Here is a 27,853-nt window from a genome sequence, read left to right as displayed (position 1 = left end):
AGGTCGTTGCGAAGGCCCTCAAGCGAGCTCGCCCGGGTTCGGCTTGAACCTGTACGGGCTGCATATCTCCCAAACATTCCAGCGCACACGAGATCAGCGCCGGTGACCCTTTGCCCACTCGCACTCCGCCTGATCCTCGCGACGCGACTTCACGCGCTGTTGTTTGGCACTCCGCTTCGACCTCTGTCTCCTCTCTCACACCCGCTCAGACCGCTCGAGAGACTGCGTACGGCTCAACTGGACTCCTGTCACGACTGCGCAGCAAACGAACGTCCGTCCCCGCCCTTCTTCGCTCCTCTCCCAGCCTCATCAGTCCGTCACTCATTCTCCGCACATACAGCCTGAACAGCGCATCGGGGCGGGCAACGTGTAGTCAGCAGTACCACACACCTCCGTATGAATCCCTCACAGGGCACCGACGCCCCCTCGTCGGCCATCTCGACCTCGAATCCCTCAACAACGCCAAGCACCCGCTCACGCCCTCCCCTTTCTCTTGCCTTCGCCTCGTCCAGTCGTGCGCCTACACCGACAGCAAGCGACGAGCTCCCTCCTCAGTCTCCCGCAGTCGTCCTCAGCCCTTCGACACCGGACTTTCCGACTGTTGGTCTCCCTGCTGAGCCGACAGAACTCGTGCCGGCGCAGGTTTTGCCTCCTGGACGGATGAACGGAATTGAGGAAATGCTAGGCGAGACCGGCGAGACGGACGATGTTGTCGAGGAGCTGGACTACGTAGGCGAGATAAGACGGGAGCAGAAGGGCAGGGTTGACACAGCGTTGCGGGACTCGCTGGCACTGCTCGACTCGAGCATGGCCGAGATCGAGTCGTTCGGGTTTAGTGGAGTTGGACGAGCTGTAAGCGAGGAGGACAAGACGGTCCGGCTGCCTGTACATTTCCCTTCCCTCGCTTCTTCTCCCCCCGCGTATCCTGACTTGTACGCCGACAGGTCATCACGACGAATCGCTTGACGGCAGACGCGTCGATGAACTCGCTCGCGTCCATCTCGACGAACGCCTCATCCGAGGACGCCTTCGACATTGCCGAGTTCCCCTCGATTGGCGATATCAACTCGTCTTTCGACCTTGCCGACCTTGCCGACAACCAGCGAAAGCGCTCAAGCGACCTCATGGCGTTCCCCTTCCCTCCGGCGCTCTCGCAGCAGCAGTCCAGCTACGACGAGGCCAACACTTCGGACGAGCTGATGTTCCAGCGCCTCGCTCAGCTCGGTCAGCGCGGCAGCATTCAGGGCCTCGGCTTGTTTTCGAGCGCCGGAACCGACAACTTCGTCTCACCCGTCCTCTCGCAGCAAAGCTCGCGCTCTCGCTCGTCCACCATCTCCGACTCGTCCACCATTTCCAGCAAGTCGTTCGACGCATCCTCGTCGACTCTTGCCAGCTCGGCCGCCAACACGTCGTACGGCATGCACGACAAGGGAGCCGAGTCGCACGAGGCTTTCCCCGCCGAGTTGACCAGCACGATCCCTTGGTTCGCCCAATCGCCTCCGAATACCATCTCCCGCTCCCTCCCCGCCCCGATCGACCCTCTCCTCGCCAACATGGGCTCCGCTCACCCCGCTCTCGCCTCACCCTTTGCGCCAAGCGCCTCGCCAACGACTCGGTATGCGACGCGCTCGTCGTCTCTCCCGCATGGCAAATCGCCCGTCACCTCGCGCGCGCCAAGTCGACTCGACTCGCTGTCCGTTGAGAACCTCACCGCAGCGCTTGACGAAACGGGAACGGCGGAATGGGCGCCATCCTCGTCGCAGGTCGTGATGACTGCTGAGGAGTTCGTCCAGTCGCCTGTCGACGAGATGGAGGTCCTCAAGGACGAGTTGCCCGAGCCGCCAATGTCTGCGCCCATCGTCCGGTCAACCACCCCTGCTTCGCCCTCGACTACCGGCTTCAAGACCCTCAAGCGGTTCTCGTCGCTCGGCCTGCTGCGAAAGAAGAAGAGCGAAGCCGTCTTGCGCGACTCGACTGCGACCAACACGAACGGCGCATCGGCGAAGCAGGAGTCGGGACCCAGGCTCGTCAAGCGCAAGAGCGAGGCGGCGCTCGCGTCGCTTCTTCGCTCGCGGATTGGTGGCGAGAAGGACAAGGAGAACGTCCCTGCGATGCCGACGATCTCTCGACCGGTTCTTCAGCCCACGCAGGCGCAGAACGCCAAGCTGCCGAAGCGCTCTGCGTCCTCGCCTCGGCTGTCGAAGCTGTTCGGCGCATCGACGACCGACAACTCGGCGCCGGCTGTCCCTGCGAAGGACGAGGGCACCTCGCGGCTCAAGAAGCGCCTCTCGACCTATTTCAACCAGCCGCGCGGCGGACCCGGTCATCCGCCCGTGCCCGTCGCGAAGAGCTCGACGCCGACCAAGTCTCGCCCGCCTGCGGTTGACGTCGCGAAGGCGAATGCCGGCCTTGGTCTCGCACGGCTCGCGACGATTGAGTCGGCCCAAGCATCGCCCGTTCCGACTCTCGAGCCAAGCACGCCGTCGTCGGTCCCGCCGTCGTCCATCTTTTCCGAAGCGCTTCCACCCAGCACATCCTCGCCGCTCTACTCCTCCTTCGCCGCCTCGTCCGTCTCCTCCCTGCCGACTGCGTCTCGCTATGTGCTCGACAAGCCCCTCCCACAACCGATGCCGACGTCCTGCTTCTCGGCTCCCCCGACGCAGACGCAGTTCCCGTTCCTCGTTCCGCCTTCACCTGCCAGTTCGGCTCACTCGTCAGCAGAGACCGCCGACCGACCTGTCTCGCTAATGGGCTTCATCGACGTCCCCCTTCGCTCAACGTCCATCTTCCCGCCGACGAAGCTGGCGCGGGAACGGCTCGTGGCGCCGGCCGACTCGCGCTCGACCCGTTCGACGTCTCCTGGCGGAGCCGACTCTCGACCGACCTCGCCTAGCATCGCCGACGTTCTGAATGCGCAGCCGCTCTCGCACCAACAACTGATGGCGCCGATCGCTCCGGAGGAGATCATCGCCTTCCCCGTCCACCTCTCCGCCCCGCATGCTGCAACCACCAGCCCGTCGACGGGCTCAGAGATGAGTGACGACGACTACGGGTCTGATTCGGTCACCAGCGACGAGGATGATGACCAGCCACTTGGCGCAAATCCTGCCGCTCTGACTGCGCAGAAGAGCCTAAGGCTTACGGCGGCCAAGAAGAGTCGGGGTGAACGGAAGGCGCGAGAGGCGAAGGAACTTGAGGCGAAGCAGCAGGCCAGGCAGGCGACGGCGCTGCTCAAGGCTGCTGCGAAGCCGGAGGATCCGTTCGAGCTGGAGAAGACGGCCGCGATGGTTGCTTCGCAGAAAAATCGACCGACCGCGGCGACGCAGCCCCTGCAGATGCGCCCGTCACTCTCGCCTGTTCACTCGGGCTCGTCGGTTGCGACGCTCCAGTCGGCCGGCCACGACTCGCTGCTCCCGCAGACCGACGCTTCGATCCTCCGCAAGGCCGGCTCCTTTGGCATGACGCGCTCACCCTCGTCGCCACTTGACCCTATGGTGGCCGATTCCTCGCTCACCATCGACTCGCCCGAACTCGTCCAACAACCGCTTCCTAGGCCCAAGCGGTCGGACTCGCGGCTCGCGACTGCACGGCAGCGGTCAAAGTCGCCAGCAACGACGCAGAGCCCGGCGATGCCTGCCATCGAGACGCTCGCTGTCACCGCGCCGCCTCTTCGCTCTCCAACCCTCGTCAGCCCTTCGCCCGTTCCTTCGTTCCGTCCGCCTCCCGTTCCTTCGACTTCTGCCCTTCCCTCGTCTACTTCGGCCTTCGACCGCCGACCAAGCGTCCATCGCAAGGCCTCCGACTCGCCCTCGTCGTCGCCAGCGGGCACGCCTGTCCTCGGTCGGCGGCCTAGTCTTCATCCTGACTCGCAAGTCCCGACGATGAAGCGCAAAGTCAGCGAGTCGTCCACGACGTCCGCTTCGCCTGCGCTCTCCCGAGCGTCGACGCTGGCTGGCCGATCACGGTCAGCGACGGTCTCGTCGGCGCCGCCTGTCGAGCACCGCATCTACCTCGACGCGTCTTTCGCCAAGTATCTCAAGGTTGCCATCTCGGACAAGACGCTCGCTGGAGAGGTGGTGTCGCTCGGCAAGGCCAAAGGTGCGCTCAGCAAGACGACGGCGACCGATGCGAGCGAGGGAGGCTGGGCGCTGTGGGAAAGCTGGCGCTCGACTGGCCTTGGTGAGTCCGCCTGCATTGCCCGGACTCTCTGGCGTCTCGCTGATGGCCTCGACTGCTACAGAACGGCCGATTCGGGAGTACGAACTCGTCAGCGACGTTCTCAAGTCGTGGGATCAGGAGTCGAACGCCCTCCTCTTCCGCCGAACGACCATGTGGCCCGTCTTGTCCGCACATGTGAGCAGAGTCATTCTTGTCGTCACGACCGTACGACTGACTTCAGCTCATACGCTAGGCTCGCATCCACCCGCCGGTGCCGAAGTCTGGCCAGATCCAGCTCGAGGTCAAGAAGGGCAAGTGGTCGAAGCGGACGCTCGAGCTCAAGGACGGGACGATCACCTACTCAAAGTCGGAGAAGGTGCGTCTATGTCGCCTCCTCATTCTCGAGCACGGCTGACGGCTCCCCGAGCAGGGCAAGGACTCGACCATTCTCTGCCAGCTCGCGAGCTTCAACGTCTTCCTTGTGTCCTCGCAAGCGGCCGAGCGACTGAAGGCACCGAAGCCCTACGTCTTTGCGCTCAAGTCGCGGTTGACTCGCGCGCACTTCGAGGAAGCGTCCGAATGGTGCCACTTCCTCTCGACGAAGACGCCGGAAGAGGCGGCAAGCTGGGTCAAGACGATCCTCGAGGCGGGAGTGCGTACCGGTCACTTCTTCCGCCCATGGGCGTCCGCGCTGACCTCTCGTTCGCAGAACACGTTTGCCCGCCAGCGTGAGCAAGCCGTCCTTGGCACAGTCTCCGGCATTTCCACATCTTCTTCGCCTTCCTCGTCCGCTCCTCTTCTAGCCAACGCCGTCCCGAGCTCCTCACCACCTCTATCTGCCAGTGCAAACTCTCAAGGCGGCGCGCTCTCCCGCAACCCGTCTTCCCGCCCAGCCCCGCCGATTCTCTCGCAACGTTCCAACACACTCCCCATTCCCTCTGCCGACCCCTCGCTTGCGCAGCAAGCGCTCCAGCGGAACAAGTCGGTCGTCAAGCCGGACTCGCGCAAGTGGGCGAACATGGCTGACGACGAGCGGCAGGAATGGCTGAAGACGACGGAGAAGGCGGCGAAGCAGACCAAGACGCCGCTCGTCGACTTGTCGCGGTAGGAGGCGGATTGCAGCATGAGGGACGAGGAGTTCGGGGGGTTCTTTCGTGTTTCAACTTGTTGTCTCTCTTTCTCCGTCTTATGGCTGCCTCAGCGCGCCTCGTCTGGTCAATACGCATCGCTGTAACGTCATTCAAATGCTCCAAGTCGCCGTCCTCGATGTTTGCCGTCGAGCACACACCTCTTCCTCGCCTCCTGTCTATCGCGCTCCTCTCGCGCGTTTCACTCGCTCCTCGGCATTACCGCGTTCCTCTCCTCTCCTGAAACTCGACGTTGTGCTCCCACCGAAGGTGCTTGTGCCCATGGACGAGTCGTTGGAGGGCCTGCAGCTCCCGCTCTTGTCGGGGAGTTGGGCGACAGATTGGGCGACACACGAAGCCAGGCGCGTCGCCTGCTGTTGTTGTCTGCGTTCCGTCGTTGCCAGCTTGACGTTTGCTACCTCTGCAGGCTGCGCAACTGGCTGTCTGTGCGAGGTGTACCGCTGTACTCGCGCGAGGCAGCCGAGACGCTCGCTCTTTCCCTCACGCATCAAGCTGCCGCCGAGTTTGAGCGAGAAGCTGGGCCAATTGAGCGTAGGGTATTTGAAGAGGGTGCTGCCTGGTGCAGGACACGATGGGGTGACGAGCAGCGAACGAAGTGCGCATTCCAGCGTTTCTCTCTTTTGGACGAATTCGCTGATTCGACACACCCAGGTTGGCGATGGCTTCTGCACTCAACAAACTGACGGCCCGAAGCTTTCGCGAACGAGGCAGGAGGCGGGAGATGGTGCAGGACCTGGTGGACGACCTCGAAAGACTGTTCCTCCAGGGGAAGATAGTCGAGGACGAGGCGAAGCGGCGGGCTTTCGTCGGGTGCGTCCTGGCTCTTCGTTGCTCCGCGTCCCGACTCACATCAGAACCTTGCAGCTGCTTTCTCGAGTTCCCCGGCCTCGTCAAGCGTCTAGCGAAGAAAGAGTCGTTCCTCTCGGCAGTCGGAGAGGCGCTCGACTGGGAAGGCGAGATGGTCTTGAAGGAGCGGAGAGTCAGGACCGAGTCGATGAACATGGTGCTTGGTGCAGGATGGGCAGCTGCGACTTCTCGAGGAGAAGGGGAGGGTGCAAGAGCTGCCGACAATGCTGCGAATAGACCGGTTCAGGTGCGTCGAGCGGCATCGAATGCAGCAGGACGTGTTAAAGACGCAGAGATCGACTCAGGCTTCGCAAAGACTGACTACGTACGCTGAGCAGGATCCCGACTTGCGAAGCTCTCCTTCGCACCTTCGTCCTTACGCCTCCAGCTCACCCGACGCTCCTCAAGGGCATCCGGACCCTCTCAACAATCCCTCCTTTCCGTACGCAACCCCAAGAAGCACCTTCAGCCGCGCGCACACCCGCTCCGTCTCCGCCTCTCCCTTCCTCGCTCCAGAGACGCCGTCTCCGACCACGCGCATCCCTACTCCGCCCTTCGTCGCTGAAGCCACGTCAACCCCTCGTCCTTCAACATCCGCATCGTGGATCCAGCCTGCGGAAGTCGACGGACGAGTGGAAGAGGCGGACTTTGCCTCGTTCTCTGCGGTTCCGTACCCAGCTCGGCCGTCACCTACCTCGTTCGTCTCCCCCAGGCGAACGGTTGAGCGAGCTGCCGCAGCGAGAGAAGGTCGGAGGAGTAGCAGCGGCCTGTGGCTCAGCAGCGGCGAGACGAAGCCAAGCGCCGAACCAGCAGGACTCGGCCAAGCACCCGCTCCTTCCAGTGGCGAAACACTCCCACGACCAGCTTCGTCGATGGCGAGCTACACCGCAGACAAGACGAGCACATTCGGACGAGGCTCAGGCCTGATCGGCTTCCTACGACGCGGACTGGGCGGACATAGGCGGAGCAAGTCGTATAGCGGTGGACCGACGGTGTTAGCAAGCAGCGGCGAGGGAACGGCGGTGGAGCAGGCGAGCGAGGGAAGGCCGGCGAAGCAGAGAGGGAAGGTCGTGTTGGGTGGACTGGGGTTGCCGCCGTGAGTGGATGAGCTCGGAGGAAAACCTTATACCCGTATCGAGCGACAGTAGATCGTAATCAAGGAGTCTTAGCCATGCGGAACGCGCTGGAAGTGTGTCTGGATGACGGCGAGAGATCCCCGAAAGTCGGGTAGAGGCAGAACGAGCGAAAGTTGCGATGCGAAGTTGATGCGATGGTAGTGCTACAATGGCGAGAACGACGAACTGTGAAGCAACCCGTCAGCAATCGTGCGCGACCGCAGAAGCGAGAGGAGAAGCAACGAACAGACTGGGTGGCCGGTTCTTGGCCCGGCAGGCGCCCGAACGACGAGCCTCCGACCACCAAGCATTCTGTGAAGCTCGTCTGGTCCGGAGTATAGACGGGAGAAGGGTCTTCCGCCCGCTCAGAGGACAGGAATGACCGACTCCGCCTGCTGTTCCTCCTCCTCGTCGTAGTCTTCGTAGTCCATCTAAAACGCAACGCGGGTCAGCTCACTCGTCAGCCGTAGGAGACGCTAGGCTGTCCCGAAACGCACCATATCGTACACTACCCGCACCAGCAAGCTGCAACTTGGGCAAGTCGCCACCTCTTCTCCCCGCGCCAACTGCGCCTGCAGAATGGAGCGGTCGTGTCAGCTCTTCTCATCCCACCCGTGCTACTCGATGGACCGCAAGCGACGCACCCTCGAGATCTCGAACCTGTCACCGCACGGGCAGGGGTAGTGGAAGACCTGCGAGAGAGCGGCGACAACACCGCTTGGTCAGCTCGGATGGAAACGCGCAGGAAGCTGACGGGTGCCACACACTTTTTTGGCTTCGTCCCAGGCAAAGTCCTCGATCTCGAGCTCGTCGTCTGCGGTCGGAGAGAGCGGCGGGGTTGGGAGGCGGCGGGAGTCAGCGACAGCGCTTGGAAGCGGTTCGGCTGCGTCCAGGGGTGCTGCATCAGTTCAATGAGGCTCTGCACGCACAGTACGAGACCATCCGCGGTGTGCGAGTGAGACGAGGAGACTACATGCATTGCGTCCTGCCCTTATCAAGGCATCCATTGCTGGCTTGCACGCTTACAGCACCGCTGCGACTCGCTGACAGGTTGAGAAGGGTTCAGGAGAGCTGTACAGTCCAAGCGGAACCATGCCAGACCCGCCGACCTCTCCGCCGCCGCCTCCGGCCTCGTCCTCGCATCCTCCCATCTCGTCACACAACAACTCGACCGTGAACCGCAGGAGATCGCTGTCGAGGTCTTCGCAGGGATCAGCATTCCGCGCATCTCTCGGCGGCAAGCCAATCCTCCCCCCAAAGTACGGCGCGACCACCTCGCGCAACACTGTCGACAGCGCCCTCTCAGATTCAGAGCTCGGCAGCGCCAGCGGAAGCGATGGAGGCTTTGCAGGGAGGATTGGAAGCTTCAGCGTGACGCGGGAGGAGCTGCGCGACGGTGAGTCTCCCTCCCTCGACCCTGCTCTCGCGATCCGGGATCGACGGGCAAGCCACTGCGGCATGGATGTGCTGAAAGCGAGAGTTTTTGAGCTGCCTGAGCAGCACAAAAGGAAGGACTCGAACTGGCGGCGGGCGGAACGGACGATGCTGGGAGGGTAGGACCGACTGACACTCCTCTCTTCACGCCCGTCTGCAGGATCTGCGCGACTCGCCTCTCTCTCGCTGGCAGACACGCCAGGCTTCCCTTCTCCGCCATCACAGTCACCCGCCGCCGCATCAACCGGATCCTCCTCGTCCCCTTACTTCCCGCCCGTTTTCTCGCCCGACCTCGAATCCGCCTCCGCCATGTCCCCCTCCGGGCTCTCGCTCGCACGCCCTCAGCTCGTCACGAGTCCAGGAGAAGTACCGGCTGTCTCTCCTGCAGCGAGCGGACGGCTTTCGCCCATCCCTGCTACACCCGACGACAGCCGCGACTCGACTCCGACGCAATCTACCCTACCCCTTGCGCCTTCTCCTCCCTCACCCGTCGATCCGCTTCCTCCAGCTAGCGCCGTCCCCGAGGTCATTGTCGCATCCGCAAGCAGCGGCTCAGACGAGCGGACGCCTACGCCAGGCGGGATGTTCGCCGAGCCCGAGCAGCGCGAACGGGATGCGAGTCGCGAGCGCGAGCGGGTTCCTCGAGCGTTGGGCGACGAGAGTGGCGGAGCAAATAGTGAGGAAGAAGAGGATGCGATGGTCGAGGCAAGTGTGGGAGACTCGGCGATTGTGGTGGATGAGCGGGCGGCCGTGCGGGAGGATGAGGACGACGTGCGTGGCAATGCGCACGAGCGGACGCCCTTACTCGGCGCGAACGGTGGGCAGCCGAATGGTGGTCGTGTGCCGTCGCCGAACCGCTGGCACGAGACGGTCGCGCGCAAAGCAAAGGACCGGCTGAGCGGATGGGCGAAGCAGGCGGAGAAGCGCGGGAAGGAGATCACGGCCGAGGACGTCAAGGATGCGGGCAAGACGGCGGTGAAGAGCGTCCCTGCTGTGATCCTTGGGTGCGTTTGCTCGCTGAGCTGGTCGTGACTTGCGAGACGGAATGCTGACCTTCCCAACTTGCAGGACCTTGATGGTGGGCTGCCTCCTCTTCGCTGCATCCTCGGAAACCGAGACATGCTCGGACACAGAGATGTGCTGATACTGCTGGTCGACATTCCCACAGAACGTCCTGGACGGCGTCTCGTACGGCCTCATCACATACCCTACTCAGATCCCAGCTTTTGCTCGATTTGGCGGCATCGGCGTCTCGCAGTTCTTCGTCTCCTGCATCGTCGCACAGCTCGTCTTTTCCAGCGGCGGATCGATCTTTGCAGGCGGAAACGGCTCGATGATGATCGAGGTCGTCGTGAGTTGCCTTCGACTCGCCCTTCCAGGTTCGCAGCAGCTGAGTCGTCCGCTCGCAGCCCTTCTTCCACGCCATCGTCAGCACACTGCAGAAGCACATTGTCGACGACGACGTCCTCGTCGCGACCACAATGTTCTCGTTCGCTCTCTCGTCCGTCCTGACTGGCCTCGCATTCTTCGCCCTCGGCGTCATGAAGCTCGGCCGCCTGAGCGAGTTCTTCCCGCGCCACATCCTCGTCGGTACAATTGGTGGAGTCGGAGCGTTCCTCTTTGTGACGGGTCTGCAGGTCAGCGCGAGGCTGGAGGATGCGGATGCGTTCTCGCTCGAGCTGGCAAGACGCTTCTTCGAGTCGGACGTGCTGCCTCTATGGGTGCGTTGAGCTTTCTCGCTCGGTAAGCTCGCGCTGACAGCTCGCTCGCCGCAGACCATCCCGCTCGCCCTCGCCATCATCCTCCGCCTCATCACCGCCCGCTATAACCACCCCCTCATCTTTCCCAGCTACTTCCTTGCCATCCCTCTCGTATTCTACATCATTACGGCTGCTGCGCGCATTCCTGTCGAGGAGCTGCGCGAGAAGGGTTGGGTGTTTGAGCTCGGAGGAGTGGATAACAAGTGGTACGAGTTCTGGACGCTCTTCGGTGCGTGAAGCTTTTCCGTGTGTTCGCAGCAAGAGACTTAGTGCTCAAGCTGATACTCCCACATGACCTTCATTGCAGACCTCCGCAAGACCGACTTTGGCGCGATCCTCGAGACCATCCCGAACCAGCTCGCGCTCGTCTTCTTCGGCCTTCTCCACGTCCCGCTCAATGTGCCTCTCCTCGCCATCTTCGTCGGCGAAGACAATGTCGACACGGATCGCGAGCTGGTCGCGCATGGCGTGAGCAACTTTGCGAGCGGTGTTGTCGGAGCTGTGCCGAACTACCTCGTGCGTTTCACGTACTCACTTAAGCCGCTCTCCTGCTAATGATTTGCCGAACTGCAGGTCTACGTCAACTCGGTCTTGTTCTACCGCAACGGCGGCACGACCCGCATCTCGGGCTTCCTCCTCGCCGGCGCCTCTGTCGGAGTCCTCGTCGCCGGGCCAGGCATCATCGGCTTCCTGCCCGTCTCCGTCGTCGGCGCGCTCATCTTTATCCTCGGTATCGACCTCGTCAAGGAGGCGCTGTGGGACACGTATGGCCGGGTGTCGAGGTTCGAGTATGCGACGATCTGGATCATGTGCGTCCTGCTCTAGCCGTCTCACGGGTGCATACTAACCCTCGCTCGAACCTCCAGCGTCATCGTCATGACCATCTGGGACTTTACGATTGGTCTGGCGGTCGGCTTGATCCTCGCCTGCGTGCGTGCAACTCCCAAAGGCTCTCGCTTTCGAGCCACGTTGACAAACTTCTCCGTTGCAGGTCTCCTTCGTCATCATGTCCTCCCAGAGACGCACCATCCGTTCCATCCTCACCGGCAGCGTCGCCCGCTCAACCGTACGTCGACACCCAAAGCAAGCCGCGTTCCTGCACGAAGTCGGCCGCCAGATCCGCGTCGTCAAGCTGCAAGGTTTCCTCTTCTTCGGCACGATCTCGAACGTCGAGGAGGCGGTCAGAAAGCTGCTTGATGCGGCGAGCTGGTCAACTTCGCCGATCCGGTACCTCATCATCGACTTTAGCATGGCCAGCGGTGCGCAACACCCTTTCATTTTTCTCCAACGGCGATACTGAGACTTGCTCTCACAGGCGTCGACTTCTCCGCCGCCGAAGCCTTCGTCCGCATGCAACGCCTGCTCGACGAGCGAGGCGTGATCCTCGTCCTCTGCGGCTGCCCGGTCGACTCACCCGTCGGTGTCGCGTTGCGAAGCGTAGACTTGTGGAGCGACAACGCGGATGGGAAGGTCGTCGTGCTGCAGAACCTGAACGATGCGCTCGAGGTGCGTTGGCGATCCGTCCTCCGGCGTATATGCACTTTCATGCAGAAGCCCGCTGATGGATCATCGCCCTTGTTCACACAGCACTGCGAGAACGCCTTCCTGCGCAGCCTGTACTCAAAGACGTTCCGCCCGCCCATTCCTTCGGCTCCGTCCGGCCAAGGAGCAGTTCCCATCGCTTCGCAAATCGGTACGCCGCCTTCCTTCGACGTCCTTGGAATCAGAAGCTGACGTGTTCGGAGTGCAGAACTGCCCAAGTCGGACCTCGACAGCGACATCGAAGGTTTCGCCTCGTCACCTCGCGCCAACCACCTCCGAATAGCAGCTCGCGAGACGATGTCTCGAGGTGCGCCGTCCTCCTCGCCGTACAGTGGAGCTCGTCTACTGACGCTGCCGGTCGCTCGCAGCGGAAGTACCGCAGACTAAGATGAATTTCCAGCAGCCGCTGCCGATCCTCCTGCAGGCGTTCAAGCCGTACTCGCCCGACTTTAACGAGGACTACTGCTTCGTGAGTCCGGCGTGCTCGGAAGATACTGCAGGCGGAGGCGCTGACAATCCTTTCGCCGCTCCGCCCTAACCCGCAGCGCCTCGTCCCGTACTTCAAGCGCGTCAACGTCGCCCGCGGCACGACATTGTGGACGGACGGCTCGGATCCCGACGCGTTCTACGTGATCGAGTCGGGCATGCTGCGCGCAACATACGTCTTCGCCGACTGCTCGCGAAGCATGTCCGAGTCGATGGTTGCGGGCACCGTCGCAGGCGAGATGTCGTTCCTCTCGCGCACGAAGCGGAACACGACGGCTGTCGCTGAGCGGGACAGCGTGCTGTGGCGGATGGATGTCAAGGCGCACGAGGAGATGGGACGCAAGGAGGGGTGGGCGTTCGCGCGCAAGTTTGAGGAGACGGTCCTCAAGATTGCGGTCGCCGAGGTCGACGTCCTCATGGGACACCTCATGGCCAGCCTGTAGCATTACCCAGGCGACGCACCCTCGACTCGACACACCTTATTTCCCCTCGCCTCGACGACGGCCTATTTTCCTCGCCAGCATCTTCGCCATCGCCTTTGAGCCTACTCGCATGTGCAACCCGTCCATTGCACCGTTGCCAAGTGCGACAAGTTGACATCGACGAGGCGATCCGTGCGCAGGGGAGCTTGGGGGCCGCCGAGGAAGCCGATCTCGCTCTTGGTCCTCTTCCCTCTCTTTCCCAAGGACGGCTCCCATATGGGACGGACTTGTGGAATAGAGAGAGAGCTTCAAGAGAACGCTGCACGCTGCTTGTCGTCCGCCGTCCCCCAGCGTCGCTGCCTCTGCGCTCGACGCCATCCGACGCCGTTCAGCCTCAGACGACCGTATCTCGATAACGAAGGCCTTGGGAGGATGTGGGATGCACGGGAGGGTTCGCAGAGGTCGATACTATCTCTGCAATGCCTCGTCAGGCGTCTCCACGGTGTTGCGGTCGTCGAGAGGTGTGCAGCTTTGGGCGCTTTTGCTCTTTCGCGGGTCTCCCTCCTTCCTCTCTCTCCGCTCCGGCTTACACAGGGCATAGCGGGCATCTGAGCAGCCCTAGAGGACCCAGCACGGCTGTTTGAGTTTCCCCACACCTCTGCAGCCCTCTGACCCGCCTCGCTCACCACCACCGACCCCGCACCATCTCACTCGCTTCACACGCCTAGAAAAATGGCCGCCACGCCTCCTGCCCTCGACTTGCAGGTCCCTGCAGCTCCCGCAGCGCCCGCACCTTCCCGCCCCGCCTCGCCCAGCGCCCGCATCGCCGGCCGCCCCGTCCAGCCCATCGTCTCGCTCCCTGCCCAAGAGATCGCCTCGCTGTACCCTGGTCCCGATGCGCCGCTCCGAGGAGTCGACCCCAAACTCAAGACTGAGCGCATGCTGCTCGAGTTGGCCGACGGGAGCGCCTACGAGGGATACTCGTTCGGCGCCGACAAGAGCATTGCGGGCGAATGCGTCTTTACGACGGGTTCGTGCCCTCTCTCGAGCTCGAGATAGTGCTGGACAATGTGCTGACATGCTGGTCACTCGCTCAGGCATGGTCGGCTACCCCGAGTCCTTGACCGACCCGTCGTACTCGGGCCAGATCCTCGTCCTCACCTACCCGCTCATCGGTTCGTACGGTGTCCCCAAGCGTCCCGCAAAGGGCACTGTCAACCCCGCTTCGCTCCCGCACGAGTTCGAGTCGTACAAGATCCACGTCGCCGGTTTGATCGTCTCGAACTACTCGGGCGCAGGCGACGACTTCTCGAACCACTCTGCGTTCTCCGAGCTTGCCGACTGGCTCAAGGAGGAGGGCATCCCTGCGATCTATGGCGTCGACACCCGCGACTTGACGAAGAAGCTTCGCGAGCGCGGCAGCACGATCGGTCGCCTCTCGCAGCGCAAGAAGGGCGTCGAGGTCGAGGAGGGCGCTTTCAACTGGCGCGAGGCGTACGAGCAGCTCGAGTACCACGACCCCAACGCCGACAACCTCGTCGCGGCGGTCTCGACTCCCCAGCCTGTCCTCTATCCCGCCGATTCGGGCGTCACCCCTGTCAAGCACACGAGCGGACGCAACTTGCGCGTGATCTGCGTCGACGTCGGAATGAAGTACAACCAGATCCGCTGCTTCACCAAGCGCGGCGTCGAGCTCAAGGTCGTTCCGTACGACTATGACTACCTTTCCCCGAACGAGGAGCCGTTCGATGGTCTCTTCGTCTCGAACGGTCCGGGCGACCCCGCCACGCTCAAGTCGACGACCGCGATCCTCGCCAAGGCCATCGAGGCCGCCAAGGTCCCCATCTTCGGTATCTGTCTCGGCCACCAGCTCCTCGCCCGCGCGTCGGGCGCCAGCACCCTCAAGCTCAAGTACGGCAACCGTGGCGCCAACATCCCCTGCACGTCGCTCGTCACCGGCCGCTGCTACATCACCTCGCAGAACCACGGCTACGCCGTCGACACCCAGACGCTCCAGCAGGGCTGGAAGGAGCTCTTCATCAACGCCAACGACTCGTCGAACGAGGGAATCTACTCGACCGAGCGCCCGTACTTTTCCGTCCAGTTCCACCCCGAGTCGGCGCCCGGCCCGCGCGACACCGAGTTCCTCTTCGACACGTTCATCTCGGCGATCCAGAAGAGCCTCGAGAAGCAGGCCAACGGCGAGAAGCTCACCGGCCCCGTCGTCTTCCCCGGCGGCGACGCCGCTGAGAACGCCGCCAAGACGCCTCGTGTCGACGTTCGCAAGGTCCTCGTCCTCGGATCTGGAGGTCTCTCGATCGGTCAGGCTGGAGAGTTCGACTACTCCGGTTCGCAGGCCATCAAGGCGCTGAAGGAGGAGGGCATCTACACCATTCTCATCAACCGTGGGTTACAGCCCAGGTCTCGGACGCAAGCAACCTGCTGACCTTCTCGCTTTCACAGCCAACATCGCCACGATCCAGACGAGCAAGGGTCTCGCCGACAAGGTCTACTTCTTGCCCGTCACCGCCGACTCGGTCCGCAAGGTCATCCAGCACGAACGCCCGGACGGCATCTACTGCACCTTCGGTGGACAGACCGCCCTTCAGGTCGGTATCAAGCTCAAGGACGAGTTCGAGGGACTCGGCGTCAAGGTCCTCGGTACCCCCATCGAGACGATCATCACGACCGAGGACCGCGAGCTCTTCGCTCAGGCGATGGAGCAGATTGGCGAGAAGTGCGCCAAGTCGGCCGCCGCCAACTCGGTTCAGGAGTGCATCGACGCTGCGAACGACATTGGCTACCCCGTCATCGTCCGTGCTGCTTTTGCGCTCGGCGGTCTCGGATCCGGCTTTGCCAACAACGAGAAGGAGCTTGTCGAGCTCTGCACCAAGGCGTTCGCGACCTCGTCGCAGGTCCTCGTCGAGCGCTCGATGAAGGGATGGAAGGAGATCGAGTACGAGGTCGTCCGTGACTGCCGCGACAACTGCATCACGGTCTGCAACATGGAGGTGAGCAGCCGTTTCCTTCCGCCTCTCCGGCCTGTACCTGACTCACCTGCTCTCCCTCGCAGAACTTCGACCCCCTCGGCATCCACACCGGCGACTCGATTGTCGTCGCGCCCTCGCAAACCCTCACCGACTCGGACTACAACATGCTCCGCACTACCGCAGTCAACGTCATCCGTCACCTCGGCGTTGTCGGTGAGTGCAACATCCAGTACGCCCTCAACCCGCACTCGCAGGAGTACTGCATCATCGAGGTCAACGCGCGTCTCTCGCGTTCGTCGGCGCTCGCCTCCAAGGCGACCGGTTACCCTCTCGCGTACACGGCCGCCAAGCTCGGGCTCAACATCCCGCTCAACGAGATCAAGAACTCGGTCACGAAGAACACGAGCGCCTGCTTCGAGCCGTCGCTTGACTACCTCGTTGTCAAGATCCCCCGATGGGATCTCAAGAAGTTCACCCGCGTCTCGAGCTCGCTGTCGTCGTCGATGAAGTCGGTCGGCGAGGTCATGGCTATCGGCAAGACGTTCGAGGAGACGATTCAGAAGGCCATCCGCGCCATCGACCCGTCGTTCGCTGGCTTTGGCAAGGTGAGCTGGCGGTTTCTCTCCGCCTCGCCGCTTCCCTTTGCTGACTCGCCCTCTAATAGAACGCGTTCCCGATGGAGGAGGTTGACGAGGAGCTCCAGAACCCGACGGACCGCCGCCTCTTCGCCATTGCCAACGCCCTCCACGCCGGTCGCTCGGTCGAAGAGGTCCACAAGCTCACCAACATCGACAGGTGGTTCCTTCACAAGCTCGAGCACATTGTCCAGGTCGACAAGACGGTTTCGTGAGTCGGCATTCGTCCTCGTCGAGGCAGGCCTCTCGCTAACGATGTCCCATCCGGCAGGCAATACACTGCCTCGCAGATCCCGCGCGGCCTCCTCCACTGCGCCAAGCGCACTGGCTTCTCCGACGCGCAGATCGCCAAGGCGCTCGGCTCGAACGAGCTCGCCGTCCGCCGCCTCCGCCTCGACTATGGCATCACGCCTCGCGTCAAGCAGATCGACACGGTCGCCGCCGAGTTCCCCGCCTTCACCAACTACCTCTACATGACCTACAACGGTGCCGCCCACGACGTCAGCTTTGGCGACAAGGGTATCATGGTGCTCGGTTCGGGAGTGTACCGCATCGGTTCGTCGGTCGAATTCGACTGGTGCGCCGTCCGCGCCATCCGCACGATCCGCGAGCGAGGCTTCAAGACGGTGATGGTCAACTACAACCCGGAGACGGTGTCGACCGACTACGACGAGGCCGACCGCCTCTATTTCGAGGTGATCTCGCTCGAGACGATCCTCGACATCTACGAGGCCGAGACCTCGTCCGGCGTCGTCGTCTCGATGGGCGGCCAGACGTCGAATAACATCGCGCTCCCGCTCCACCGCCAGGGCGTCAAGATCCTCGGCACCTCGCCCGAGAACATCGACATGGCCGAGAATCGCTACAAGTTCTCGCGCATGCTCGACAAGCTCGGTGTCGACCAGCCGCTGTGGAAGGAGCTCTCGACGATGGAGGCCGCGCACGAGTTCTGCAACAAGGTCGGCTACCCGGTCCTCGTCCGCCCGTCGTACGTCCTGTCCGGCGCGGCAATGAACGTCGTATACTCGGGAGACGACCTCGACGCGTACCTGAAGCAGGCGGCGGCCGTCTCGCGCGAGTACCCCGTCGTCGTCACCAAGTACGTCGAGGAGGCCAAGGAGATCGAGATGGACGCCGTCGCCCGCGACGGCAAGCTCGTCATGCACTACGTCTCGGAGCACGTCGAGAACGCCGGTGTCCACTCGGGAGACGCGACCCTCATCCTCCCGCCGCAGGACCTCGACCCCGAGACCGTCCGCCGCATTGAGGAGGCGACCCGCAAGATCGGCGCCGCCCTCAACGTCTCGGGTCCGTTCAACATCCAGTTCCTCGCCAAGAACAACGAGATCAAGGTCATCGAGTGCAACGTCCGCGCCGCTCGCTCGTTCCCCTTCGTCTCCAAGGTCACCGGCATCGACGCCATCGAGCTCGCGACCGACATCATGCTCGGCCTCCCCGTCACGCCCTACCCCGAGCTCAACCTCCCCAAGGACTACGTCGGCATCAAGGTCCCGCAGTTCTCGTTCGGCCGTCTTGCCGGCGCCGACCCGATTCTCGGTGTCGGTGCGACCGTTTCCGCTTGTCGTCTCGTTCCCGGTCCTTAGCTGACTCACTCGCCCCCCCTGCAGAAATGGCGTCAACTGGTGAAGTCGCCTGCTTCGGCAGGGACAAGTACGAGGCGTACTTGAAGGCCCTCCTCTCGACGGGCATGAAGCTGCCGAAGCAGAACATCCTCTTCTCGATCGGTCCATACAAGGAGAAGGTTGAGCTGCTTCCCTCGATCCAGAAGCTCCACAGCCTCGGCTACAACATCTTCGCGACCGTCGGAACGGCCGACTTCCTCCAGGAGCACGGCGTCCCCGTCAAGTACCTCGAGGCGCTCGACGAGGAGGACGACCGCAAGGCCCAGAAGTCGGAGTACTCGCTCCGCGAGCACATCGCCAACAACAAGATTGACCTCTACGTCAACCTGCCGTCGAAGAACCGCTACCGCCGTCCCGCGAACTACATGTCGAAGGGATACCGGTCGCGCCGCATGGCCGTCGACTTTGCCGTCCCGCTGGTCACGAACGTCAAGTGCGCCAAGCTCCTCATCCAGGCGATCGCCCGCAACCCGTCGCTCGAGATCTCGAACGTCGACTACAAGACCTCGAGCCGCACGGTCGTCCTTCCCGGCCTCGTCAACACCCGCTGCTTCGTCCCGGGTGTCGCCGCGCCCGGCTCGAAGGACTTCGCCGCCGTCACCAAGGCCGCCCTTGCCGGCGGCTTCACGACGGTCCAGGTTCTCCCCGTCGGCGACAAGGCCAGCGTTGTCGATTCGCCTTCGCTCGACGTCGCCCGCGACAACGCTGCCTCGGCTGCGTGCGACTACAGCCTCGCTATCGCCGCCACGGCCGACAACGCCAGCCACTTGACCGGTGAGCTAATCGCTGGCGCTCGCACGCTCTTCCTTCCGTCGCAGAACCTCTCGGCCTCGAACGACAAGGTGTCGACCGTCGCGGAGCACTTCTCGGCGTGGCCCCTCAACAAGCCGATCGTCACCGACGCGCGGACGACGGACCTCGCCTCAGTTCTTCTCCTCGCCTCGCTTCACGGCCGCTCGGTGCACGTCACGAATGTCCAGACTGAGAACGACATCAGCCTGATCAGCCTCTCGAAGGACAAGGACCTCAAGGTGACGTGCGACGTCTCGATCTACTCGCTCTTCTTGACGCGCGAGGAGTTCCCCGGCTCGACCTGCCTCCCGACCGCCAAGGACCAAGCTGCGCTTTGGGACCACCTCGACACGATCGACGTCTTTGCCGTCGGCGCCCTTCCCTTCCGCCTCGCGACCGAGCTCGGCAAGCCTTACTCCCCCGAAGCCGGGCAGGAGGAGGCTATGCAGCTTCTTCTCACGGCCGTTCATGACGGCCGCCTCAGCCTTGACGACATCATCTCGAGGCTCTCGGAGAACCCGCGCGCCATCTTCGACTTGCCGCCCAGCCCGACCGAGACCTACGTCGAGGTCGAGGTCGACCGCACCGTCGTCGTCCCCCGCCGCTCGTACTGGTCGCCGCTCGAGGGCAAGAAGCTCGCTGGCGCCGTCCACCGCGTTGTTCTCCGCGGTGAGACGCTTCTCCTCGACGGGCAATTCGTCGCGCGAGGCGCTCCGGCCGGTCGCGACCTGTCGGCTCTCGCAGGCGCCAGCAAGACTGAGCGCCGCCAGGCCCGCTTCTCCGTCTCGGCCACCCGCCCCTCTCTCGCCTCGATTGGCATGCCCACGAGGGAGAACGTCACTTCGCCGACCATGGCGCCCGTCTCGTCGCAGGCGCTTGCGACCAAGTCGCCGAAGCTCGCGAGCGCGAGGTCGCCCCGCCTCGAGGCGACCGAGTCGGCCCTCCAGCCGAGCCTGATGTCGCTCGCGACTGACCCTGTCGCCTCGTCGCTTGCGCCCGTCTCGCCCATGGCCAGCCTCCGCAAGCTCTTGTCGGCCGCCTCGCGCGCTTACAACCGTCGCCACGTCCTGTCGGTCCGGTCGTTCAACCGCGACGACCTCCACACTCTCTTCGGCGTTGCTTCGGAGATGCGCATGCTCACTGAGCGCGGCATTCCCATCGACATCATGCGCGGACGTGTTCTCTCGACCTTGTTCTACGAGCCGTCGACTCGCACCTCCGCCTCCTTCGAGGCTGCCATGGCTCGCCTCGGTGGCTCGACGGTTGCCGTCACTCCCGAGACATCGTCAGTCGTCAAGGGCGAGACCCTCGCCGACACTGTCCGCACCCTCGGCTGCTACGCCGACATCATCGCCCTTCGCCACCCCGCCGCCGGATCGGCGCAGGAGGCAGCGCGCTACGCGCCCGTTCCCGTCATCAACGCGGGCGACGGCATCGGCGAGCACCCGACCCAGGTGAGCCGACTTTCGGCTTCCTCGCGAAACGCTCTGGCTGATCTTGCCTCACATTGTAGGCCTTCCTCGACATCTACACAATTCGCGAGGAGCTCGGTACCGTCAACGGCCTCACGATCACGATGGTCGGTGACCTGAAGAACGGCAGGACTGTTCACTCGCTCGTCAAGCTCCTCTCGCTCTACTCGGTCTCGCTCATCTTCGTCGCTCCGCCGGCGCTCTCGATGCCGGAGTCGGTCAAGGCAGAGGCGGAGAAGGCTGGCATCCCTGTCTTCGAGACGACCAGTTTGGCGAGCGTCATCGGCCAGACGGACGTTTTGTACGTTACGCGCGTCCAGCAGGAGCGCTTCGCGTCGCAGGCCGAGTACGATGCGGTCAAGGACTCGTACATCGTCAACAACGAGATCCTCTCGGGCGCGAAGGAGCACTGCATCGTGATGCACCCGCTGCCGCGCAACGCCGAGCTCGACCCGAGCGTCGATGTGAGTTCTCTCCCTTCTCCTGCTTCGCTTCCTCCTTGCTGACCGCTTCCTTCCTACAGCTCGACGCTCGCCGTGCCAGCTACTGGCGACAAGTGAGGTTCGGCCTCTTCGTTCGCATGGCGCTGCTCGCACTTGTCGCCGCCGGCTCTGCCTAAGAGCGTCTCTCCTCTCTTGTCATATCTTACCTGTTCCTGTCCCTCTCTCGTTATAGATACCACATCAAGCACTGTAACTCTCTCTGACTGGCGTGGGGCCGGTCAATGAGCGCGTGCAACTCCTGCATTAGACTGAAGTTCATCCACCCACTCGTCGCGAGGAGACTCACATCGCTCCGCGCCTGGCTGCCGCTTCGCCGTGGCATTCGGAAGGCTGTAACGTCCTGCTGCAAGTTGCCGTTGCCCCTACGAAGCTGTCGCTCGACTCCGCCAATTCTCATCAGCTCGAGGACTCGCTCGTCTTCCTCCGTCCTCCTCGGCTTCATTCCGCTCAGGCTGCTCATACAAGCTCAAAAACGTGCTGTATCGCTCCTGCTACCATGGAGGCTGCCTCGCTCGCCTCCGTCGACACCGTCTACTCTGCAGACGCTATCGAGTTCTGTCCCGGTCGACCTCGCCTCTTCGCTTGCGGGACGTACCAGGTGGTCAAGGGCGACGAAGAGAACGGCTCGGGAGAGACGACGACAGCAGTAGAGGCCCCGGATGAGGAGGGAACGGAGGCGGGAACGTCGAGCAGTCCCTCCTTCACTCGCTACGGGCGATGTCTGCTGTACCAGGTCGGCTCTGACGGTCAGAGCTTGTGCGTCTTGCGCTATCGTTGGCTAGGATGGCGCTGACGTTGTTCGCGCAGGGAGGAAGTTCAGCGCTTCGATGGACCTGCCATCCTCGACATGAAGTGGTGCGTCTCGCGATTCTCGCTCTGCGAAGCTGTCCTCGCCGCTCACCTCTCGAGCAGGTCTCCCCGACCATGGAACGGATCGACTACGCTCGCTATCGCCGACGCAAAAGGCCATGTCCAGCTTCACAAGCTCGACGAAGAATCAGTTCGTCCGCTTTCAGTTGTTCGCTAGCCTGTATGGCACCAAACTAAACGCATATTATCCGCAGAACCGTCTCTCGCCACTCCAGACTATCGACTGCACCGACGAGTCGACCCTTTGCCTCTCCCTCGACTGGTCAACTCGGCGGAGCGCAACGCCAGAGTCCGTCTTGCAGCGACCGCTATCCTAATCTCGCCTCGCTGATCTGATTTGTCCACCCTAGTCCCGCCTCTATCGTCGTCTCGCTCTCGGACGGCTCAGTCTGCACACTTGGCGGCGAATCGGCTTTCGAGGTCACCTCCAGCTGGCATGCTCACGACTTCGAACCCTGGATCGCCGCCTTCGACTGCTGGGAATCGAGTACAGTCTGGACAGGTGGCGACGACTTGATGCTCAAGGGCTGGGACCTGCGACAAGGCTGCGACCGCCCGACTTTCGTGAACAAGCGGACGTGAGTTAGGTCTCCCAACACTCTGTCCATTCCCGCTGATTCGCTTCCACGCAGCTTTGAAGGCGGAGTGACCTCGATACAGAGCCATCAGCACGTCGAGAACCTGTTTGCCGTCGGAAGGTGAGCGCTTCGCTGCGCTCTTCACGGCACCTGCTCACGCTTTCTCCCAGTTACGACTCACGGATTCGTCTATTCGATCGGCGGAAACCTCTCGTTCCAGTGACCGAATTCGACGCAGGAGGCGGCATCTGGCGGCTGAAGTGGCACCCGACCGACCCGACGAGACTGCTTGTCGCCGGCATGCACGGCGGCTTCAAGGTGGTCGACTTTGATGGATTGGCTCTCAACGGCGGCGTCGATGCCGACGGCTGGCTCACGCCGGGCGAGAGCAAGCAGCATGCGCGCTTTGACAAGCACGAGAGCCTGGCGTACGGGGTCGACTGGAGCGACGGGGGAAAGACGGAGGACGGGAAGGACTTGATCGCTAGCTGTTCGTTCTACGACCACGCACTGCATCTCTGGGCAGCGTAACTCGCTCATCGAACGCTCAGAACGATGGGTATACTCGAGAGGATTGCAAGAAGCCGCTTCACCGCTTCGAGGGTCGCAGCAGGAGGTAGACGTATTCGCCGACCGTCAAGTTGGCCATGTGCCGGTACACACCCGTCAACGCCATCAAGAGCCCGCCGAACGAGACGTAGGCCGTCACCTCCTCGCCGGAACCCTCGTCGTACTTGTAGACCTGGAGGAAACCCTCGTCAGCCAGCTCGCCTCGCACGTGAAGCAGGACTCCAAGCGCACCTTTCCGTACATGACGTAGTCCCAGTCGTCTGCCAGTCCGCCCTCGATGTCTGCCCGCCATCCGCCAGTCGCTCCCGCATCCTTCGCGACGCCGTCCGGGTGGAGTGTGCTGGCGAGGGCAAGGGAGAACTCGGACTCTTGTCGCAGGTCAATCAGGTCGGTGTTGATCTGCAAAAGGACGCCCGTTAGCCGTGCACATGCATGCTGAGCGAGTGAACGGGACGAACGTCGAGGGTCATCCGCATGTCGTGGTTCTGCGACTTTGCGGCGATGCGCGAGACTGCCACATGATGGAGAACCGTCAGTCAGCCTGTGCAATCGGTCTCTGGACGCCCTCGCAGCTCACCCCGGTCGAACTTCTTCCCATCTGCCGAGCTTGGAGATGTCAGTTCCAGACGCGACAGAGGGCAAGCGGGAGTGCGGCGCACCCTTGTCGACGTCTGAGACGTTGAACACGTCGGTGAAGATGATCGCAGAGGAGGTAGACGCGGCTGCCATGGTGTTTGGGCGCGATGAGGCGGTGTCGGGTTGAGGAGGCGGTGGGAGGGTGAGGCGGGTTTGGTAAGGGTCTAGGAGGATGTCGCGTGAAGTAGTGGAGGCTCTGAAGTCCCTGGAGTGTCCTAGCACGCAGGCGGCGAGCTGTGAGCGAGGCGAACAGAGGATTCCTCCGCTCTCCTCAACAGCAAGCAACGGAGCACGCCGAAGACTGCCGGGCTTGCTAGAGGGTGTACGATCTGGCGAGATCTAATGTAGCGGAAAAGTCGCGGCACAAGGCAGCGGCGGCTGGATTTCCTGAGAGATTCCGTTGCAAAGGAGGCGATTCTACGGGGCAGGCTCGTCAGAGGTGCGCGCTCGCCGGCCAAACCGTGCGAGCGCGCGAGGTATAGGATAAACGAGTGTAGGACAAAGACGAGGCAGGTACGCGGAGAGACGGCGCCGGGCGGCGCGGGGCGAAAGGAGAAGTTGCGGGAATGCAGCGTGCGAGACGGGACGGATGAGGAGCCGAGACGAAAGGCGGGAGACCGACATGAATAGAGTGCAAGAGGAAAGATGAAGGGGATGGCGAGGGGGGTCTGCGGTTTGCGGCGATCAGACGCCATACCGTTCGCGGAGACGCTGGACGATGACGGGAGGAAGGTGCGCGAGCTGCGCGTCCCATGCTGGGCCTTCCGACATGCCCTTGAAGGCGAGGAGAATCTGTGGCGGCGCATTTCAGTACGCTGCAACGAACGGAAGGAATCGCAAGGTGAGACGCACCGTCTTGAACATCTCGTTGAGCTGGTCGGATGGCCGGGTCCAGCGAGCGACGGCATTCAGGAAGTAGCCGAATGCCTGTGAACTAGAGCGTCAGCACAAGCAGACCAGGAGGTAGGATGAGGTGAACGCACCGCCGAGATGCCGTTCGGGTTGACCTGGATCGCGGCGCAGATTCCGCGGAAAGCCGAGTCCTTCTCCTCGTTGTCCTTGATGTCGGCAAGCGCCTGGCACCATGCCGACACGAATACCTCGAGGTGAGGCGCGACGAGTTGCGGGCAGACGATCGCAAGTCGACCAATCGTGACCGCCGAGTTCTCCGTCAAGCTCCGCGCCGCCTTCGAGCTGAGCAGGATTGGCACCAACCGCTCCATCAGCGGGTTGACCCACTGCTCCATGTCGGACCCTGCCTGCAGCGCGATCTCGCCTGCCGCCCATGCTGCGTTGTTGCAGACCGAGACCTCGGCGAGTCGAGGCTCGACGTCGATGTGCGAGATGAGGACGGGCATGAACTGAGCGAGGGTCGGTTTCAGGATGGGGAAGCACGAGATTGCGGTGTCGCCGAGCAGGGCATATGAGGATTGGCGGACGGGCGCGTCGGGATGTTGGAGGCAGAGCGAGAGGAGGGTGAGGACGGGAGGATCGCTCTGCGAGTAGAGCTGGGTGATGGCGGTGTTGAGGCCCTGCGTCAGGCCAGACAGCAAATCCAGCGAGACGATGAGGAAGGTCTTGTCGGGCTCGTCGTAGTTGATCGGATCTTGCTGGTACTGCTGGAACTCGATGAGCGACTGCTTGACGATTGAGATGCAGCGGTTGAAGACGGGCTGGGCGTATTGCGCGAAACCGGGACCGATGGCGATGACGACGGACGACATGCACTGCGGGCATAACAGGAGTCAGCATGAGTCGCTAGGATATGCAGAAGCACCTGGCTTACCTCGAGAAGGGGGATGAGGTCAGGGTCCTGGTCACCGAGCGCCCCCCACTTGGCGATGAGAGGCGGCATGAGGATGTCGATGTAGGCCTGGTTGTTCAGGGAGGAGCCGACGGCATCGGCGAGGGTACCGATGGCGTCGTAGAGAATGAGGAGGTTTTTCTGCTGGTACTTGTTGAAGGCGTAGACGAGGTTCGACAGGATGGACCCGAGGAACGGCTCGAGCTCCGGCCCAGCCTCCTCCTCGAGCGTCGCGAACGCCGAGCAACCCGCCTCCTGCACCCGCTTGTTGTTGTCGAGGCACATCCGCAAGAGGCCCTCCATCGCCGGGACGAAGTACTGCTGCTTGTGCTCGGCCGTCGCGTCCTCCTTGATCGTCCAGCTCGAGTACCGGCCTATTGTCCAGCACGCGATGGAGCGGACGAGCGGCTTCTTGTCGTTGAGCGAGTTGACGAGGAAGTTCATCAGGATGGGGAGGTGAGGCTCGATGCCGGTGATGCAGCCTACGTGCGCGCGCAACATCAGCAAGCGTCCGCAGGGAAATGAGACGTGTCGACAAACCTTCTGCGATGGCGCCGAGAGCGAGGATGCCGCTCTCGCGATCGAGCCAGTCCTGCGAGAAGAGCTTCTCCTTGAGGTACGGCAGCAAGACCTCGAGGAGCTCCGCCTCGAACGCGACAGCCATGACGTCCAACGCCGCCGCCGAGCACTTGCGGAGGTTCCACTCGGTGTAGGCCTCCTCGTCCTCGTCGTACTCGTCGTCGTCGTCCTCTTCCTCGTCCTCGTCATCCTCTGCCCGCTCGCGGGACATGTGGCCGCCCTGCCCGTTCGCGCGCTCGGCATCTTCTAGTCGCTCGTTCGTGTGCGCCTTGGAAGAGAGGAGGTGAGGCTTGATGTCGGACGCCTTGTCCGGCACTGCCGCGTCGTCCTCCTCCGTGTCGAGCAACAGGATGTCGTCTTCCGAGTAGACCATGCTCTGAAGGAGGACGGGCACGACCTTGGGCAAGTACGGTCGGAGCTGGTTGACGAGTTCCGGGTCTTCGGCAAACGTGAGCCAGAACTCGCAAGCCTCGAGCGCGACCTCCTCGTTCGTCGTGTCCTGCGTCGAGTAGAGCATGAACTCGACGACGCTGGCCATGTGCGGGACGAGAACGTCGGGCCGAGTCGCGAGGAGCTGGACGAGCGCCTGGCAGACCGTCTTGCGGACGTCAACCGAGTCGTCCGTCGCATGCTTGAACAGCGCGACGACGAACGGCTCGAGGTGGAGAGTCAGGGCGTTGTTGTCGGGCGAGATAAACTGGATGGCGCAGGAGAGGGCAAAGTTGCGGATCTTGGGGTAGGGCGAGTCGATGTGGGTGAGGAACTTGGGAATCATATAGTCGAGCGGGCGCTGGCCGCCGACCTCGAGCTGCTCGAGCCGCTTCGGGATGTCCTGGCACAGCTTGTCGAGAGCGTTGAACGCGCCCTGCGGAAGGTGCACAGCAGTCAGCTTCGCCAAACGAGCGACGAGGCGAGCGGACGGACCTCTTGTGCGAGCTGGTCGTCCGAGTCGGCGAGCTCCATCAGCTTGCTCAGTCCCTCTGTCCACTTCTCGGGTCCCAACTCGACGAGGAGCGTGTCGATGACGGTCGAGACGGTGTTGCGGATCATGCTCGTCGAGTCGCCGATGGCAGTGAAGATGTTGGCCTGCACGTAGGCGACGACGTCCGATTCGAATAACTCGAGGCGCATGCGAATGTTGTTCTTGAGGAGCAGGCCGGCCATCGAGCGCACCGTCACGTCCTCGCCGGGCATCTGGGTGAGGATGTAGACGAGGTACGAGTTGTAACCCGGGATCTCGTTGAACGATTCGAGCCGCTGTATCCGCACGAACAGCAGAGTCAGCCCATGCAACCCCTCAACAGGCCGCTCCCAGCTGAGCCCGCGCGGGACTGGCGAGACTGACCTCCTGCGTCTGCTGCTGGACCTTTGTGTCGGGGCTGCCCGAGGACCGCAGGCATGAGAGTAGCTCCTGTAGTCCCTCTGGCGAAGGCGTCCAGCTCGACATGGTGCACTCAGCGTGCGCTCTGGGTGCGCGGCGGGGTGAAGAGGGTCCGGGTACGAGCGACGACGAGACGGGGCTAGGTGAGCTGGCGGCGCGCGCTCGGCGGGTTGCGGGTGGGCTAGAAAGTCGTTGTTGAGCTGTGCGAGCGTGGCAGCGGTGCCCTACGAGCTCCTCGCGAGCGGTGTGGTTGGCGAGGTGGACGAGACTCCGCAAAACGGCCTATCAAGCACGAATCCCCCGACAGCTCACTGGGTGGCTAGCAGTACACCTTACAGTGCTTTCGACACCGTAACACGATTTACTGGGCAGCCAGACCGGCAAATCGAGTGGAGCGACCCTCCTCACTCCGTGCCGCCGGCAAGTCTACCTCGCCATGCTCGACCAGCTTGTACCGCTTGAATTCGGCGGATGCGTACTCCTGCGAGT

At 62.8% G+C, this 27,853-nt stretch overlaps 8 protein-coding genes across 8 annotated transcripts; 5 read left to right on the top strand and 3 right to left on the bottom strand.

Moving 5' to 3' along the window:
- Positions 1–396: 396 nt before the first annotated feature.
- On the top strand, positions 397–5,266 carry RHTO_05553 (pleckstrin-like domain-containing protein; the record flags this gene model as incomplete). Its single annotated transcript, XM_016419214.1, has 6 exons — positions 397–885; positions 945–4,179; positions 4,241–4,353; positions 4,412–4,534; positions 4,589–4,810; positions 4,868–5,266. The coding sequence occupies 6 exons, from the start codon at positions 397–399 to the stop codon at positions 5,264–5,266; spliced, it is 4,581 nt and encodes a 1,526-aa protein (XP_016269925.1).
- Positions 5,267–5,964: 698 nt separating this feature from the next.
- Positions 5,965–7,252, top strand: RHTO_05552 (uncharacterized protein; the record flags this gene model as incomplete). The annotated part of the gene is made up of 5 exons (XM_016419213.1): positions 5,965–6,116; positions 6,171–6,316; positions 6,390–6,399; positions 6,491–6,594; positions 6,669–7,252. 5 exons carry the CDS (start codon positions 5,965–5,967, stop codon positions 7,250–7,252), a joined length of 996 nt encoding a protein of 331 aa, XP_016269924.1.
- Positions 7,253–7,632: 380 nt separating this feature from the next.
- RHTO_05551 (diphthamide biosynthesis protein 3) lies at positions 7,633–8,209 on the bottom strand (the record flags this gene model as incomplete). Its single annotated transcript, XM_016419212.1, has 5 exons — positions 7,633–7,698; positions 7,765–7,839; positions 7,912–7,959; positions 8,035–8,081; positions 8,197–8,209. 5 exons carry the CDS (start codon positions 8,207–8,209, stop codon positions 7,633–7,635), a joined length of 249 nt encoding a protein of 82 aa, XP_016269923.1.
- Positions 8,210–8,359: 150 nt separating this feature from the next.
- Positions 8,360–12,932, top strand: RHTO_05550 (sulfate transporter family protein; the record flags this gene model as incomplete). The annotated part of the gene is made up of 15 exons (XM_016419211.1): positions 8,360–8,663; positions 8,862–9,705; positions 9,770–9,779; positions 9,870–10,052; positions 10,111–10,422; positions 10,477–10,690; positions 10,769–10,977; positions 11,035–11,270; positions 11,328–11,391; positions 11,453–11,720; positions 11,777–11,967; positions 12,049–12,154; positions 12,212–12,310; positions 12,372–12,472; positions 12,549–12,932. 15 exons carry the CDS (start codon positions 8,360–8,362, stop codon positions 12,930–12,932), a joined length of 3,525 nt encoding a protein of 1,174 aa, XP_016269922.1.
- A 711-nt stretch (positions 12,933–13,643) lies between these two features.
- On the top strand, positions 13,644–21,062 carry RHTO_05549 (carbamoyl-phosphate synthase / aspartate carbamoyltransferase; the record flags this gene model as incomplete). The annotated part of the gene is made up of 9 exons (XM_016419210.1): positions 13,644–13,941; positions 14,009–15,316; positions 15,375–15,922; positions 15,985–16,506; positions 16,566–16,747; positions 16,808–18,099; positions 18,165–20,425; positions 20,485–20,907; positions 20,967–21,062. The coding sequence occupies 9 exons, from the start codon at positions 13,644–13,646 to the stop codon at positions 21,060–21,062; spliced, it is 6,930 nt and encodes a 2,309-aa protein (XP_016269921.1).
- A 380-nt stretch (positions 21,063–21,442) lies between these two features.
- RHTO_05548 (WD repeat protein) lies at positions 21,443–22,925 on the top strand (the record flags this gene model as incomplete). The annotated part of the gene is made up of 7 exons (XM_016419209.1): positions 21,443–21,702; positions 21,754–21,801; positions 21,859–21,946; positions 22,011–22,105; positions 22,167–22,394; positions 22,449–22,514; positions 22,565–22,925. The coding sequence occupies 7 exons, from the start codon at positions 21,443–21,445 to the stop codon at positions 22,923–22,925; spliced, it is 1,146 nt and encodes a 381-aa protein (XP_016269920.1).
- A 58-nt stretch (positions 22,926–22,983) lies between these two features.
- On the bottom strand, positions 22,984–23,693 carry RHTO_05547 (DNA-directed RNA polymerases I, II, and III subunit RPABC3; the record flags this gene model as incomplete). Its single annotated transcript, XM_016419208.1, has 5 exons — positions 22,984–23,136; positions 23,196–23,363; positions 23,423–23,475; positions 23,542–23,562; positions 23,624–23,693. The coding sequence occupies 5 exons, from the start codon at positions 23,691–23,693 to the stop codon at positions 22,984–22,986; spliced, it is 465 nt and encodes a 154-aa protein (XP_016269919.1).
- Positions 23,694–24,284: 591 nt separating this feature from the next.
- On the bottom strand, positions 24,285–27,430 carry RHTO_05546 (importin beta-2 subunit; the record flags this gene model as incomplete). The annotated part of the gene is made up of 7 exons (XM_016419207.1): positions 24,285–24,392; positions 24,453–24,527; positions 24,584–25,327; positions 25,387–25,886; positions 25,945–26,848; positions 26,908–27,240; positions 27,329–27,430. 7 exons carry the CDS (start codon positions 27,428–27,430, stop codon positions 24,285–24,287), a joined length of 2,766 nt encoding a protein of 921 aa, XP_016269918.1.
- Positions 27,431–27,853: the final 423 nt, after the last annotated feature.

This window comes from Rhodotorula toruloides, assembly GCF_000320785.1.
Source record: "Rhodotorula toruloides NP11 unplaced genomic scaffold Scaffold34, whole genome shotgun sequence".
NCBI lineage: Eukaryota > Fungi > Basidiomycota > Microbotryomycetes > Sporidiobolales > Sporidiobolaceae > Rhodotorula > Rhodotorula toruloides.
The sequence above is the reverse complement of the archived record's forward strand: the minus strand, read 5'-3'. Positions and strand labels throughout refer to the sequence as shown.